The sequence below is a fragment of the Ursus arctos genome, unplaced genomic scaffold (genome assembly GCF_023065955.2).
Source record: "Ursus arctos isolate Adak ecotype North America unplaced genomic scaffold, UrsArc2.0 scaffold_17, whole genome shotgun sequence".
Lineage (NCBI taxonomy): Eukaryota > Metazoa > Chordata > Mammalia > Carnivora > Ursidae > Ursus > Ursus arctos.
The window spans coordinates 26695297-26712033 of record NW_026622841.1 but is presented as its reverse complement, the minus strand read 5'-3'; the positions used below and the strand labels follow the sequence as shown (position 1 = coordinate 26712033).

Here is a 16737-nt window from a genome sequence, read left to right as displayed (position 1 = left end):
AGATTGTTGAGGCTGTCGGCTCTCCCAGGTACCTTTTCTTGTTGCTTCGGGTTTACCGCGTTGGCACTCCGGTGGACAGCCTGTTCTGCTTCATCCTTGTCTCGGCATTTCTGCTCGTAGATCTTCTTTGCCTGTGTTGTCAGAAGCCAAAAGAGGACCAAAACGGGTGAGCAGAATGGAACCCTGCAAAGCAGCCACGCCAGCCCACGAAGCCCAGCAAAGCACAGGGCACTCGGACTAGCGCTGTGATCACCGCTCGATGGTGGGCATTCTGAAGGCAAATGCATGCGCTTTCTGGTCTCTTTTTGGAAGGTTTCTCTAGCCCTTTTCCGAACTATGCATGTGGTGGCAACCTGATCAAGGAAGTAATCACTCCTATTTGGCAAAGGCAAAGTACGTGAGCTTTAAAAACTGACAGAAACAAAAGATGGGATTTGAAACAGGCAAAATCAAGATAGGTATGTAACCGTAAGATGTGTAATCCAGCGTTTACGTAACATAAGCCTCAGAGCTTAGATGCCATCACTTGACCATGGTAATTATAATCATGCTTCAATATCCTAATGTGCCCACTATAGCAAGTGACAGTGGGGAGGGCATCAAGCCCATCGATTCTGGTGCTTAGGCATAGCCCTGCTCCTTTTTGATTTAAAGAACCCTGTTTTAGCTAGTTTGGAAGTTGGCCCTGGTCTATCCTGGGCCATCATTACTACCATGAGTGAGAAAACAGTTCTCAAACTATCGTTATGAATCAGAGCCTTTTCTGTTCCAACTATTGAAGCAAAGACTTAACTTTGTTTGAACAAATAAAGCTGCAAATCAGCTAATAAATAAAAATGTTGACCCCCGAAAACTGCTTGACTACGAACGAAGACTCCTTGGCAGAAATGGTTCGTGCTCATCAAATATTTGACGTGCGTTCTTGCATTTCCCGGCATCCTCGGCAATTCAGTTGGGGTTAACCTTTCAGTAAACAGCCATATAATTCTCTATACGTGCTACACACGCATAGAAATGTCATAATTTTTCATAATTACAAGCATATGAGATATTCACGCAACAATTTTCCTTTGTAACAATATGTGAGACATTTCTCTGTATCAAGCATGAGCCCTGTAGCTGAACACTCTAAGAGTTGTAAATACACACACATACACACACATACACCCCATAATTTTAACTCTCTCTCTATTGGAGGACATTTATTTTCTTTCCCATTTTTTTACAACATAAAAATATGCTGATTTTATTTTGGGTAGTATGAATTTATCTATACAGGTCAAATTCCTAGAAGTGTCATTGTTTGGTAAAAGAATATGGGGGCGCCTGGGTGGCTCAGTTGTTAAGCGTCTGCCTTCAGCTCAGGGCGTGATCCCAGGGTCCTGGGATCAAGCCCTGAATTGGGCTCCTCCACTGGGAGCCTGCTTCTTCCTCTCCCACTCCCCGTTTGTGTTCCTTCTCTCACTGGCTGTCTTTCTCTCTGTCAAATAAAAAAATAAAATCTTAAAAAAAAAAAAAGGCATATGTATATGTCCCACTTCCTTCCAAAAATGACCACAGAAACAGAAACTCCCACCAGCAGTATATGGAATAAATTTATTTACTCTCACTAACACCAAGCTTCGATAATATGCCTGACCTTTTCTAATACTAGAGGGAGAGGGACAAACACACTTAAAATAAATGAAAAAATAGATGGTCTTGGCAAAGAAATAGAAAAACTCAGCAAAGGCAGAGAAGATAAAAAGAAGAACCAAATGGTGGGGTGACTGGGGGGCTCAGTTGGTTAAGCGTCTGACTTTGGCTCAGGTCATGATCTTGGGTCCTGAGGCACACTGGGCTCCAGGCTCAGCAGAGAGTCTCCTTGTCCCTCTCCCTCTGCCCCTCCTCCTGCTTGTGCTCTCTCTCTCTCTCAATAAATAAATAAAATCATTTAAAAAATTAAGAAGAACCGAATGGAAATTTTAGAACTAAAAAAAACACACTAATGGAAATAAAAAACTCAATGGATGGGCTTAAGAATAGAAGAGACAGAAGAAAGAGTCGGTGACGTGGAGGATACAACAATAGAAATTACCTAACCCGAACAACAGAAAAATAGGCCCAAAAAAATGCATAGAGCCTCATGGACCTTTGGCACCATAGCAAAAGATCTAACACTCATGTCCCTGCAACCCCAGGAGAGGAAGGTGGGCTGAGAATGCACTTGGAGAAATAGATAGCTGAAAACTTCTGAAATTTGGCAAAAGATGTAAACCTACAGATTCAAGAAGTTGATCAAACCCCAAACAAAATAAGCCCAAAGAAAAATCCATGACAAAACACATTGGTGAACTTCTGAAAACTTAAAAAAAAAAAAATCTTAAACAGAAATGACACCTTACAAGGGAAAACCAATTTGAGTTACGGTAGCTTTCTTATCAGAAACCACAGAGGCCACAAGAAAGTGGCGATTTTCAAGTACTGATAGAAAAGCACTGTCAACACACAATCCTATACCCAATCTTATATCCTGTATCCAGTGAAAATAGCCTTTAACACCAAAGGGGGAATCAAGACATTCGCAGATAAAGAAAAACTCAGAATATTTGTCGCTAGCAGACCATTCTATAGAATTGGCTAAAGGAAGTTTTCTCGGGGGTGCCTGGCTAGCTCGGTCAGTAGAGCATGTGACACTTGATCTCAGGGTCATGAGTTCAAGCCCCACATTGGGCGTGGAGCCTACTTTAAAAAAAAAATTCTCTAAGCAAAAGGAAACTATAAAGGAAGAAACCTTGGAACATCAAGAGGAAAAAAGGACACAGTCAGCAAAAAGTGAGTAAGTACAATAGTCTTCCTTTCTCTTGAGTTTTCTAAATCATTTTTTTAAAGATTATTTATTTGACAGAGAGAGGCAGCAAGAGAGGGAACACGAGCAGGGGGAGTGGGAGAGGGAGAAGCAGGCTTCCCACGGAGCAGGGAGCCCAATGCAGGGCTCAATCCCAGGACCTGGGATCATGACCTGAGCCGAAGGCAGACGCTTAACGACTGAGCCACGCAGGCGCCCCTCATTTTTGACAGTCGAAGCAAAAGTTACAGCACTAATGTTGCTCTTCAGGTAGGTAGAAGACAGAGTTTAGACACTTGTATTTCACTAAGGCTTTCTCTTCAATTGGAAGAAAGCTCACCCCAGACTGCTCAAAACATAAAAGTGCTGGGAACAATGATTTATTGTCCAACGCTATATCTGCAGCTACACTAACTATGTATCAGTGGCTTTTGAGGCACCATGCATCACGGGAAAGAATGATGCAGAACAGACCACACACGCCGTCAACACTGGGGACGTTTGCTTTTGTAACTGGGTTACCAGACAGCCTGTCACAGTCAGAGAATATCATGACGATACCTCTGTACAGAGATGGAGTCATGAGCGCTAGACTGAGGGCGCTAGCAATCTTAGCCCTGTCTTGTTAAGTGTTTTTTTAAATAAATGACTCAAGGAAGGCTTTTACAGTTTTCAGATCTTGAAACAGGAAGGAGTCCCTCAGTAAAATAGGTGAGACATCAAGATTCAAAATAGTCACCGAGAAAAGGCTCAAATCCAACAAGATAAATGGCATCATGGTATACAGATGCTTTTGTGTCTTGACCTGAAATATTTAAATTGACCTTCCCAGGTGACCAGAAAGTCACTATCATTTTGTTTCCTCTATCCAGTTTCATCCTGTCTTTCCGAGGCCTTTAAAAGAAGGAAAGTCAAACTTCTAAAGGTTGTTTTCCCAAACCACTGCACTAATTAATATTATTGAAATGCTATTTTCAGGAATATGCTCAGGATTTCAGACAATGTCACCATGACAAAAAGAAGGCAATGAAGTGTGACTCGGGGCACCTGGGTGGTGCAGTCCGTTAAGCATCGACTCTTGGTTTCGGCTCAGGTCATGAACTCAGGGTTCTGGGATCAAGCCCTGTGTCGAGTCTGCTGGTCCCTCTCCTTCTGCCCCAGCCCTCCCTCGTGCACATGCTCTCTCTCTCTCTCTCAAATATATAAATACAATCTTTTCAAAATAAATACATAAATAAAAAATAAATTAAGTGGGACTCACATCCATGGTTTTCTTGAACTGTAAGCTCTTTTGTTTATGGGCAGCGTCCATTAACAGCTCTGTCTGTGAAGAGAGGATAAGCACTATTAAGAAAAGACAAATTACTGTCGATGCCAGTTTACTCTGAGGACTAAGTATTCAACATGGACTATCGTGCTTAGTCCTCACACACCCGGAAGGCAGATGTGCTATCTATTACCCCCATTGCACAAACAAGGAAACGGTAGCAGAGAGGCTGAACCACCTGCCCAAGGTCTCATGGCTGGTTAATGGTGAGACCCGCCTTTGAACTTGGGCGGCCACTAGCCGCCATGGAGAATCATTGATCCTTGGAGCGGTCTCTTCAGTAAATCTGGGGAATCAAAGAATTTAGGTTTCAAATAGGATTTTAAAACTCTTGTTAAGGCACCATTCATATTTTAAAAGCAATCTTTATTCTGTAAACCTATGTCAACACCCATCAGTGGCACCCCCTTACGCAGCAAGGAGCCCAGGCAGTATGAGAAGAAATGTTTGTAGGACAGCTAAAAGAAGGGGTTCTCTTTACCCCCATCTAATCCAGGAAAGGTAAATGACTCTGTTGAGTTCAATTGGCAGCAATTTCGTTGTGGCTGTGATGTTAACACTTTCATTATTCAAAGTAATGGAGCAAATAATAAAAACATATGTCTCAGACATAGTAGTAGTTCCCTTTTATCGGGTATTATGTGCTAAGCAGTTTTCACGCATCGCAATGGCTGTGAGTACTCTTTATTTCCATTTTCTTGACAGTAAACTGAGGTGGATTAATTTAGCCAAGCAAGTAGTGGAGTTGGGATTTGGGCACAACCTGACTCCTGTGCCCTTGTTCCTAATCATTACCCTAACCTACCATTATCTCTTACGGTAGCTCTATAAAACCAAATGGGTGTATAAAAGACCAAGAGATGCAATCATTCAAAATGAGCTATGGCATTGCTCTTGTGCAAAATGATACAATGCAAAATAATAATATTGAAAATGATGCTCAAATGTGATTTCTCTTTCTTCTGGAAAATTTAATTTTTGTGTTATCAACACAAACATGGTTGGATGGATTTTTAAGACATCTGGATGGAATGTTTGGCATGGTCTCACTTCAAATACAAATTTTGTGTAATACGTGAAATTCTCCGGGGCGGGGCGGGGGGGCATGGGCCTTTCAGAAAACAGAGCAGTCATCTTCTAGCCCAGCAGAAACTGAGTGACCAAGAGGTGGCCATGCATCTGCTAATAGTGAAGACACTGTAGGCACAGAGAACAGACATGAGCCCCACATGCAAAGACTCGTGGGAAGGTCCTTGCCATCACAGACAGGAAGCTGTTGGTTCACACGAGCGCCTATATACCTCCGCCAGGAGGTGGAGCTGGGTGTGTTTGTTAATGGTTTCTAATTTTCCCAGACTCCCTGGAGCAGATCAGTTAGCCATGTTGGTCTATTCCGTGGTCCTTTCCAGCCCAAATAGACACATAGCATGCTTCCAGTTCGGGGGCTGCTACTATTTTACAGTTTATGGCCCCAGCCAGGCCGCCTTATGTCCAACTTGCACATAACACCTGCTTCAAGTGCTCCCAGGTGGCTACAAAGTCCTATTAGCCAGACCTTTCCGCTTCCTCTTCCTCTCTCCCTTTGAGGATGCCCAGCATTTGTATGTGGACAGGTGTGATCCCCGGGGCCCAAGAGGTGATATCGCTCAAGGCCATTCAGTGACACCAAGTCCAGCTCTAAATGCTACATCACTCTGATTAAAGTCTCCTCATGTCCATATTCACCTACAGAGTGACCTACTCATGGCAGGTCTTCTAAGGCCAGACCCAGTGGAAATCGAATTGTTGTATTATTGGTAACACAAAGTAGTGCCACAACTATCACCTGTGCTCTAAGGTGGGAAAAGCAAGAGGGCGGGAGAAAGAAAGAAGAGATATATAAATGAGCCAAATGACCCTGTGGTAAATTATTGAAATAGCTGCTCAGTGGTCTGTGTGTCTGTCTGTCCACATTCAGACTGTATTCAGAAAGCTGGTCACTCCGTATAACCCAGGAGGTTCCTGTCTTCGGAGATTGCTCACTGCACAGGCAGAGCCACGTTCGGCCATGATCAACGCAATCTTGGCTGAAAGCACAGAACAGAATGTGGGCTCCAGAGGAGAGCTCCTGGCCATGTGCTGTCCCTCCAAGGGGCAAGCTTCAAGGTCTTCCCCGAGGAGGCCTTCCCAGCCTCCCTGATGAGGTCAGGTGTCCCCACTGCATGTTCAGGTGGCATCTTTACCTTTAGTTAAGGCTCGTCACGCTTTATCGTGATGACTATGTCACACCAGTCTCTGGCCACGCTCTAGACTCGGTGAAGGAAGGATGACCATGTCTGTGTTGTTCATCACCCTCAGAAATCTAGTTGTCTAAGCAAGTACACCATTAACTTCTGATCAGTCATTCTACCCGCACTTCCCCTTCCCCAAGTTACTACAAGAAACCAACTACCAACTGATGGCTTCCCTTGGTAAGTGGAAATGGCTTAATTTCCAAAAAGTGGAAGACCAAAGCATGCAGGGTTGGGCCAGTGAAAATGAGAAGTTAGTACTGACACATTTTCGCCCAAAGTTTGATTTTTTAAAAAAATGCATCTAACTACAGAAGTGGTACAACCCAGAGTTCACCATGACACAAGTAACTGCAAATTTATTAATAAACTTTGGACTTCTCCAAGAAAGCTGGGAAGGCGCTCTCCTGCTGTAGAGAGCACACAGAAAATAGGGAACTGGGATGACAGCCGTGGGTCAAACACTGGCTCCTCTATTGCTTAACAGAATTCCGAACACATTCTTCGAGCTACGAGAATTTGGTCTTTTTAACTTGTTAGGAGGGGAAGTTTCAGAAGCCTTGCAAAATTAACAGAACTCTTCCTGAAATGACCAAGGCTACTGAAGGCACTTGGAAACATGAGGAAATGACCCTCTGCTCCTCTTCCTGGAAATCATGTACGCACAGATTCTGATTGTCTAAGGCATTTTGCCTCTGAAAAATGGTTATTCCTCTAGGTAGGTGGGCAGGGCTGGCAATGTCAGCCAAAATCAGTGTGACTACCCAACGGGTGGGTGTAATATGCATATTATTTCTGCTCTGAAAAATATCTGAGGCCAGATGCACCTCTCAAACCTGCTACATGAAGCGTGAGTGTGTATGAAATCACACGATATGGTGTTCCTTACATGTTAGTGTCCACCCTTTCTTCCTAACAGCAGGCACAGCTGTAAGAGCAGCTCAGGAAATGACAAAAGATGAAGGCAGTCAGGCTTTTAAGAGGATGCCACCCACTCCAAATGCCAAGTGGTCACCAAAGAAGCTGGAATTAGCCTCTGACTTAGAACCTGGAGGCAAAGTTGCTGAGATTGACGTACGGGTAGAATCAGCCTTAACAGCTGGATGTTTTACTGGGTAAACACACTACCGACAATGACCTTCAGATGGTCAGGAGCCAGGATGAGGATGGATTTCCAAAAAGTCCATGCAGAGCTATCTGGGGAGACCTGGTTGGAAATCCTTGGATGCCAAATAGGAAAGAGCTTGTCCCCACCATGAGAAGCTGAGGTTCTAACCTTATAGACCAGATATAAAAAAGAAATTGTAGAAGGGCCCCACTTGGCCGCCAGGCCAACCTGGATATGTAAGTCATTTAGGAACAAAATAGAAGGGAGTCAGAATAGAGGCTGGTCTAGTCTAAGGAACACTTTACTACTATAAATCTGGACTTCTTTCCTTGGTCTTTATAACTTCTCAAATGTTTGCCAGTTTTATTAACACTTGCTTACTCCCATCTCCTTCCATGTAGTCGAACAGAGTAAATCCCATCAATGGGAAAGAGCCTATGTATACCTGCTTTGAAGACAAAAAGGACATGGATTTCCCAGGGCCTCAGTTTGCCTATTTGTAAAATAAGGTGTTTGGACTTCACAGTCTCTGGGAGAATGTGAATCTTTTCCACGTCTTACCCTTCCCTTACGGAGGAGTGTGATCTGGGAGCCCTCTGGGTTAAATGCCCTCAACTCTACTAAAGGCAGAGGGCTCCCCTTGCCAGTCACAGTCTGAATAGTGGCAGCAGATATGAAAAGAAGAGGAAGGCCGGCCAGACCCCTAAATCCTCCAAGAATTCGAAGAGAACTGACCCGGGTGCAAATGGGCCTAGAGACATAACCATCTAGATTGGGTCTCCACGTGGTTTCCCAATAAATAATCTCATAGGCTGGTTAGAAGAAGAGCATGGCTGCATGAAGGCAGGAACGAGCCAAGGAGTTTGATGAACAGACAAGCTTGGAGTCTTGGAAAAGCAATGTCTTCACACATACACAAATCCAACCTTTTTCCGTTGTAGCTTTTGCTTTTCCCTGAATTCTTCCATCTTCCTGGCCTCTTCTCTTAGAGTCTGGGCAAGCTGAATGTGACATTGGGCCACACTGTCTACCTCTGCAAAAAGAATGTAAAAAAACAGGACAAAACAAAAAACAATACACAAGATCTATACAGGTCTGAATTCAAATATATAAAACCACACAAAACATACACAAAATACTGGAGCAAGTGGTCAAATTAACCTACCTCACACGGTCACCAACCTTTATTGATTCCTTCCATGTGCCCAGCATTGCCCTTGCCACCAAGACCAAAGCTAGCAAACCTTTAGCTTAGCCTCCTACCACTGGCTGTCACTAACCTAGTGTGTGCCCAGGGCTGGACTGAAAAACAGCCAAGGCCCCAGCTCATGGAGCTTACATTCTGGAAGACATCACGAAACCCACTACAATTTCAAATTCGAAACTTACTTCTCATTAGATGACTCTAACAGTCTTTCCATCTCTAACATGAGCCTGAACATTTGTAAGAAAGGTCATACACAAAAATTTTGCCTATCAATAGTTATTTCTAGATAGAAAGATTACTGGTGATTTCTTCCCCTTATTTTCTAAGATCTATGCAATGAGCATGGCTTACCTTTATAACTCAAAAAAATTTCTTTTTACTTGTTCTAAGAAAACAAATAGAAGCATGACATTAAAGCTAGAAATACGGACAGATCCGGCCTAAGAAAAAATTTTAAACTTGTGTGTGTCAAAACAACCTTGAACAAGTTTCGAAGATACATAACAAATTGGGAAAATATTAGCAATTTATATAACAAAGAGAAAATGGCAAAATTAAAAGAGCTTTTACAAATCAAAAGAAATATATATATATATATTCCAGTATAATAAATCGGTTAAAGAGCATGACATTTTTTAAAAGATTGGCTAAGTGACCAATAAACATTAGAAAATGGATTCAGCCTTAAAGCTATAGAAAAAAATGTAGAACTTGACACCCCAGAATATATAATTTTTTGGTTTTCAGTTGGGGAAGTTTTTTGAAGTGTGAAAATTCTTCATATTGGCAAACATGGGGAAAAACAGCACTTTTGGTGGAGGGAAAAACCAGCACAACCTTTCTGGAGGAAGTCTGGCATTTTGTAAGATCAAAGTTTTCTTTCTTCTTTTTTAAAGATTTCATTTTTAAGTAATCTCTACACTCAGTGTGGAGCTTCAACTCACAACTGTGTGAGATCGAGTCACATGCTCCACTGACTGAGCCAGCCAGGTGCCCCTCGAAACTTCCAAATGTGAAAGAATGAGGCAGATCTATATGACCTGAAATTGGAAGATGTTTAGATAATATTAAGAAAAACAAATTATAGAGAGCTAGGTATAGTATGATCTCATTTATACAAAAACTCACATCTGGGTGTGTGTGTCTGCAATTGAAGAAAGAGAAAGAGAATTATAAATGCATAGAAAAAGGTCTAGAAAGATATATACCAAACTGCTAGCATGATTAAAACATTGATATTTTCATTTCAAAATTGATTTAAAAACATAGGCTCTGCCCTCACCCCACAGATTCTGAACCACTCCCACAGTATCATCCTATTTATTTATATGACTAGATATATTTGCATATAAGTTTAATTTCATAAAAGCTTCTAGAGTCATATTCACCAATAACTGCTTATCACTATGAAGTGAAAGTTCAGATGTTTACTATCTTCTTGATAGTTAATTGTCTAACTAGGTAGTTGTTTGAATTTTTAAGATAAATATATTTATATGTTTATTTTTTTTAATAAGAAGGAAATAAAACTATTTTTGGGGGGGAAGAAAATAAGTCAAGTATGAGCAAGTATACAGGTTTAGCATACCCAGCCTGGGCTGAAGCTCCCCTGGGCCACATGGTTAGTCTTGCAGGGTGTCCAAGAAACATGAAACATGAGAAACATTTCACCCTTGAGAAATGTATTCATTGGTGGTTAAAGAAGGAAGAAGTCACCTTCTATGGAAAAATTAAGATGAGTATCTATTTAGCTAACATTTACACACATCTAGAACCAGTCAACTAGCTACAGAAACACTTTAAGCACATATCATATCTACGATGCCATGTTAAAATTCTTAGCTTGGAAGCACCAAGTAGTGGGAAGAACAGAAAGCCTTAAAGGCACTTTCAGAGTAACAGGGCTGGCGTCTATTAGAACTGAAGTGGGGGGCACCTGGCTGGTCAGTTGGTAGAGCATACAACTCATGATCTGGGGGTTGTGAGTTCAAACCCCATGTTGAGTGTAAAGATTACTTAAAAAAAAAAAAAAAGAACTGGGGACGCCTGGGTGACTCAGTCAGTTAAGCATCTGCCTTCAGCTGAGGTCATGATCCCAGAGTCCTGGGATGGGGCTCCCTGCTCAGTGGGGTGTTTGCGTCTTCCTCTCCCTCTGCCCCTCCTCCCCTGCTATGTTCTCTCTTTCTCTCAAATATATATATATATATACATTCTCTCCAAAATATATAGAGAGAACAAGACTGGACCCCTTGAAGACCAAAGTGCCAGGGTCTTGCCCTGGATTTCAAGTGTGAGAACCACTGCTCTCAGTGAGTCAAATGCACATCATGATGCGAGGTGTGGAGGATGGGTTCTCCTGCGCATTTCCACTCTGCAGAGCGCCTTCTCACCTTGGGAGCTGCTCTAATTTTTTTTTCACCCAATATGAGATTGCTATTCAAATTAAAACCCATTGCCGGCGACAGATAGACCCAGCACGTGCCAGGGCCAGGAAACACAGTTTAGAGAATCACTTACGCTGCTTGAAGACTTCCAGGGCCCGCTTCAGGGTGCTAAAAAACAAGCACATGTACGGTTTCAGTTCTAGAAACTGGCTGTGCAATCTTATAATGCCACTGCACGCTTCTCTCTGCCCGCATCTTGTGGCCTGTCAGCTCAACTGTGCCCGTGAGCTTGGGAAGACCGCAAAGGATCAAGACTTTGGCCATTCACTTTCCTCTTTCTTACTCTCTCAATCTCAAGCATTATACATTCTCCGCTGTCTACCTGGGTAGAGCAAAATGCCAAAATTCCTTATGCTTCATTTCCCCCGATGGTACTCTAGGAGTTATGGTCCCTTTCTCATAAGAATACCGGTCCTTCTATAAGGGATGATCATTAGAAATACGGATACAAGCCAATAAAGGAAGGGTTCAAACTCTGGCTCCTGATTGCCCCGTTTCATTCATTCATCAATCACGTGCTTATTGAACATAAACTATGAGCCAGGTGTTGTGGCAGATGTTAATGATTCACTGGTACAAGACAGACATGGTCCGAGGCCTCAGACTCTAATGGGGGGAACAGACATTAAACACATTGTATTGGTGTTCTATTGCTGACTAACAAATTGCCACAAATTTAGCAGCTTAAAACATACATTTATTACCTCATGGTTTTGGTGGAGAAAGACCCTGACTCGTTTTTCACACCTTCTCCTGGTCTCCCCTATCCTCTTACAACCCCGGCTCCTCTTCTCTGAGAGGCCCCCTTGCCTATGGTTCGAGTTCTCCCCCACCCTACACTTCCTTAAGTAAACCTCCTTCTGAGGTCACTTGGCCCCGGGAATCTTCTTGCTCATGCTGCCTTCATAGAAGCAGGTGTCACTGGGCTCACCCCGGCCACTCAAGTAGGAATGGAACTTTGTGAATTCATGGTCCCCCAGCAGCAACACATAAGATAATGGATCATTCCTCTACATACACATGTGTGTGGCAAGTTTTGCTATTTTGCAAAAGTAAAAATCCTTATCTTTTCCAGCTGGCCACTTCTTCTAGCTCTTTTGCTTTTCCTGCTCTGTTCATTTATCCCAAAAGAAAGGATTCTTTTCTCTCCATGCCTTTTCTCACACAAAAATTTCCAATTATTACAAAGACATCAAGCAGGAAAACATAACTGCACATTCTCCATTCACTTTACCCATCTTGACACAATTTTTCAAGGAACACAATGTCCTAGGAAGTATCCCCATCAAACAAGAGTGCCAGTGGTCCAGAAGGACAAATAAGCCTCACTGAAGCACAGACTTACTACTGGAATTAGTGAGAAAGGCAGAGGGAGATAGCAGCTGGTACAACCAGAAGTCTTTCTTGATGGGGAGTCCTGGAGCTGAAACCCAGCCACGCTCATAAATTGTTCGGGGTCTAAAATTTTTCTCCCACCCTAAGCAACTGGCTGAAGGGCCACTAAAAGGTCAGTCCAAATCTCTCTTTCATTTGTCCTTAGCTCTGTTGTTTCACATCATCACTTAATTGCCATTTCCCTTGTTCAGGACATGATGACAATCCAGAAAGAGAATCGGAACCTTGGGGGTGGTAGCCTAGCAACGTCCATCTCCTTTTCTCCCTAGTGTTCTTCACTGTGGGAAAAGAAAATATTCTGCCACCCTTCTAAATAAGCGCCTTGGCCTTAAACCCTAACGTAGCCCATTAGAGACCTGAGTCTCTCTATGTGGTCCATGAGATGAAAGAGTCTAACTAGTCTACAGAGAAGCAGAGTCTTGCACTCTTATCAAGGGCCCCTTCTTAACAATCATCCTGAAGGTGACAGAAATACAAGTCCCCCAGTGACCTTTTACACCAACCTTGGAGACACCATCACCAGGAATCATTTCTCATTGCGTCTTTCTTCCTTCTTTCCTTCCTTCCTTCCTTCCTTCCTTCCTTCCTTCCTTTCTTTCTTTCTTTCTTTCTTTCTTTCTTTAAGATTTTATTTATTTATTTATTTGACAGAGAAAGAGACAGCCAGTGAGAGAGGGAACACCAGCAGGGGGAGTGGGAGAGGAAGAAGCAGGCTCCCAGCGGAGCAGGGAGCCCAATGCAGGGCTTGATGCGGGGCTCGATTCCAGGACCCTGGGATCACGCCCTGAGCCGAAGGCAGACGTTTAATGACTGAGCCACCCAGGCACCCCCTCTCATTGCATCGTTCTTTCCAAGGTACACTCTTAGAAGGAACACTGTCTGGCTTTTGTCACAGAACAGAGAGAATGGTGTTAGAGGCTCTCTATGAGTCTACTAAATTATAAGTCAAATGTGTAAGAATATAATAAATATCATTTTGGATCAGGGCACCTGGGTGGCTCAGTTAGTTAAGCATCTGACTCTTGGTTTTGGCTCAGATCCTCATCTCAGGGTCCTGGGATCAAGCCCCTCACTAGGCTCTGTGCCCAGCAGGGAGAATGCCTGAGGTTCTCTCTCTTTCTCTCTCTGCCTCTCCCCCAACCCTGCACTCGCTCTCTCACTCTCTCTCTCTCTCAAATAAATAAGTAAATCTTTAGAAAAATATACCATTTTGGAGCAGACTCATTCTGCTAAATATCGGAGAGCTCAATAAATATCGATACAGGAGCCCTGTAGATGAGATGGGGTGTGTTCCTAAAGCCATATCTGTACTCAGTGAGTGACGGAAGAATAAATAATTGTACAGAAATCTCACATCAGTGGTGAGAACTATAAAATGGTGCAAAGACAATCTCTGAGAGTTGTCACAGTGTGTGTGCATGTGTGCCTTGCTTAAGCCCCTCTATTAAATGTCTAGTATCAAATTATATACAGTATAATCCTCCTTATGAAAAAGTATACATAGAAAAAGATTTCAAAGAAAATCTAGAAAGTTTTACTAATGGATTGTGGCTTCATAGTTCATTTGAGCCTTCTTTCTATTTTTTGTGTTTTTCACAACTGAAAATAAGGGGGGAAAAACAATTAAAAACTGTTTTCACCCAACACACTTGACCCCACTGGCCAGCTCTGTCTGCTGAAGCCATGGGGGCTCCTGGCAGTACTGGTCGACCTGGAACCCGGAACAAAGCGTGGCACCTACTTGATCTCCGACTGTCCACACGGCTTCTTCCTGGAGAGGTTGAGAAGGTCTTTGCCATATTTCTCTTCAATTGATGCTCTAAAGGGAACAGAAGAGAGAGCTCTGAGTCCTTCTTGGGACTGATTCTTGATTAAAACACAGGGCACTTCCCTCGAAGTCAAAACTGCACCTCTGATTGGGGAAGCTCAGATATAACACCCCTCTCTAAAATGCAGAACTCCCTCTTCCCGACCTGAAGAACTTTGAGAAGACCAGTGGCCTTCATCTCTAAGTCGCCAGCATGGACATCACGGCAAAACCAGCCACGCCCCCCTGACCAGCACAGGCTAGTGCATTACAGACTAACTCTTCAAAACTATGACCCAAGGATTTATTTACCAAAAACTGATTTCTATTTATATTTATATACATATACGTAAGTGGAGTAAGAGATATTTCCACCAAATGCTGCATTCCTGAGGCCCACCCTTCCTCCCACGTTCTTGAAGAGTTTCCTTTTAACCATCCTACAGAGTTCTTCATCCATGGTCAATTCAAAGACGCAGCTAAACTGCAGCAACGAGAGGGAAATTTCAGAATATAAACTCTGCAGCTGGCAGGTCCCGCAAGAACAACCGACTGTTACTTGGTGTAGTGTGATCTGTCTAAGGCACCAGCTACCGCCACTCCCCATCACTCATGGTGTCCCAGGCACTGTGGCAGACACACTGCTGTGGGTTACGGGGTCTGATTCTCCTAGGTTTGAAGCCAGATCTGTCCTTTTTTTTTTTTTTTTAATTTTTTTTATTATGTTATGTTAGTGCATATAGTACATCCCTGGTTTTTGATGTAAAGTTCGATGTTTCATTAGTTGCGTATAACACCCGATGCACCACGCAATACGTGCCCTCCTTACTACCCATCACCAGTCTATCCCATTCCACCACCCACCTCCCCTATGAAGCCCTCAGATCTATCCTTTCTTAGCTGTCTGAACTTAGGCAAGTTACATAACCTCTCTGAGCCTCAGTTTGTTCAATTGTAAAATAAGGGTGATAAAACTTACCATACAGGGTTATTAGGAGAACGAATGAGATTATGTATGCAAAATATAGGGTAGCTTATATGGGAATCTGGCAAGCCTTCAATAACTGGCAGCTACTAATATAATCTCATTTAATCTCCCCTAGCTACTGGCTACACGATGATTATCATCCTCATTTCTATGTTCTTCGTTTCCTGTTCATATCAGGAGCTCAGTATGCAAACTGGCCCCACCTGCGGTTTTAGGGGTGAGAGAGTCCACGGGCTTGAGGTACCAGAGTCAAAATAGGTTCATATCATTGTTAACCAGTGGAAGACCTCAGACTGGAATGTTCTGTAGAATGCTTTCTAAAAGGAAGAAAGGGGGGAGGAAGGGGGAAGAGGAGAAGAAGAGGAAGAGAAGGGAAGGAGTGGGAGGGGTGGCAGAAATTTGACCTAGACTTCGAAGGATGGGGAGAATTCACTTAGGCATCAAGGAGAAGGGAGGACATCCAGATGGGAAAGAATGGAGTAAAGACGTAGAGGCAGAGACGTCCAAAGCACACTAATAAACTCTGGCTGGAATAGAGAGAGTGAGTGTACTGAGTGAGAATGTATGAAACAGAAAGAAAAGAGAGGCAAAGAACAGCTGTGCACAAGGAACAAGCACATCCTTCCAGAAGGTCACCTGCCCTTCTGCCCAGCGCTGAGTCATAAACACATGGTCTCTGTGTGTGATGCATCTGGAGCTGTCACTTTTTAGGTTCCCAAGCTAAGTTCATTATCCAACTTCATTTGAAAAGCTACTCTTCTGGGGCGCCTGGATGGCTCAGTTGGTTAAGCACTGACTCTTGTTTTCGGCTCAGGTCATGATCTCAGGGTCCTGGAATCAAGCCCCGCATCAGGCTCCCTGCTCAGCGGGGAGTCTGCTTCTCCCTCTCCCCCTCCTCCTCCTCCCTGCTTGTGTGCTTCTGCGCTCTCACGCATGCTGTGTCTCTCTCCCTTTCAAATAAATAAATAAAATCTTAAGAAAAAAAAAAGGATTCTGTCTCTCTTTCTCTTGCCCCCCCCAACTTGTGCGCTCTCTCACTCTCTCTAAAAACAAAAAACAAAAAAAAAACACCTAAATAAAATTGAATAAAATAATAGGGCAGTGATGTTTGTTAAACTTTTGTTTTATCCACGTGTATACTGGGTGGAAGTATCAATTTTTTTATTTTTTTCTTTAAAAAACTTTTTTAATTTTTATTTTATTTCTTACTGAGGGTTACATTAAAAAAAAAAATGTGGACACCACTGATTTCCATCCCCAACCCCACTGTGTCAGGAGTCTCATGGATGGTCCTGCCACTGCCTGGGCAATGGAAGCTTCAGTGAGTAGCCCACGCCTCTCATGGGTGTATGGCCAGGCTAGTT

At 43.0% G+C, this 16737-nt stretch overlaps 1 protein-coding gene across 1 annotated transcript in view; it reads right to left on the bottom strand.

Moving 5' to 3' along the window:
• The window catches only part of PSTPIP2 (proline-serine-threonine phosphatase interacting protein 2), a 64900-nt gene that overhangs the window by 13640 nt on the left and 34523 nt on the right, over positions 1 to 16737 (bottom strand). The window contains exons 3-7 of the mRNA XM_044382978.3: positions 14320 to 14397; positions 11257 to 11291; positions 8459 to 8565; positions 4089 to 4151; positions 33 to 131 (exon numbers count right to left, since the gene is read on the bottom strand). Of these exons, the coding sequence (XP_044238913.1) occupies positions 33 to 131; positions 4089 to 4151; positions 8459 to 8565; positions 11257 to 11291; positions 14320 to 14397 (382 nt within the window). The remainder of the gene's footprint in view (positions 1 to 32; positions 132 to 4088; positions 4152 to 8458; positions 8566 to 11256; positions 11292 to 14319; positions 14398 to 16737) is intronic.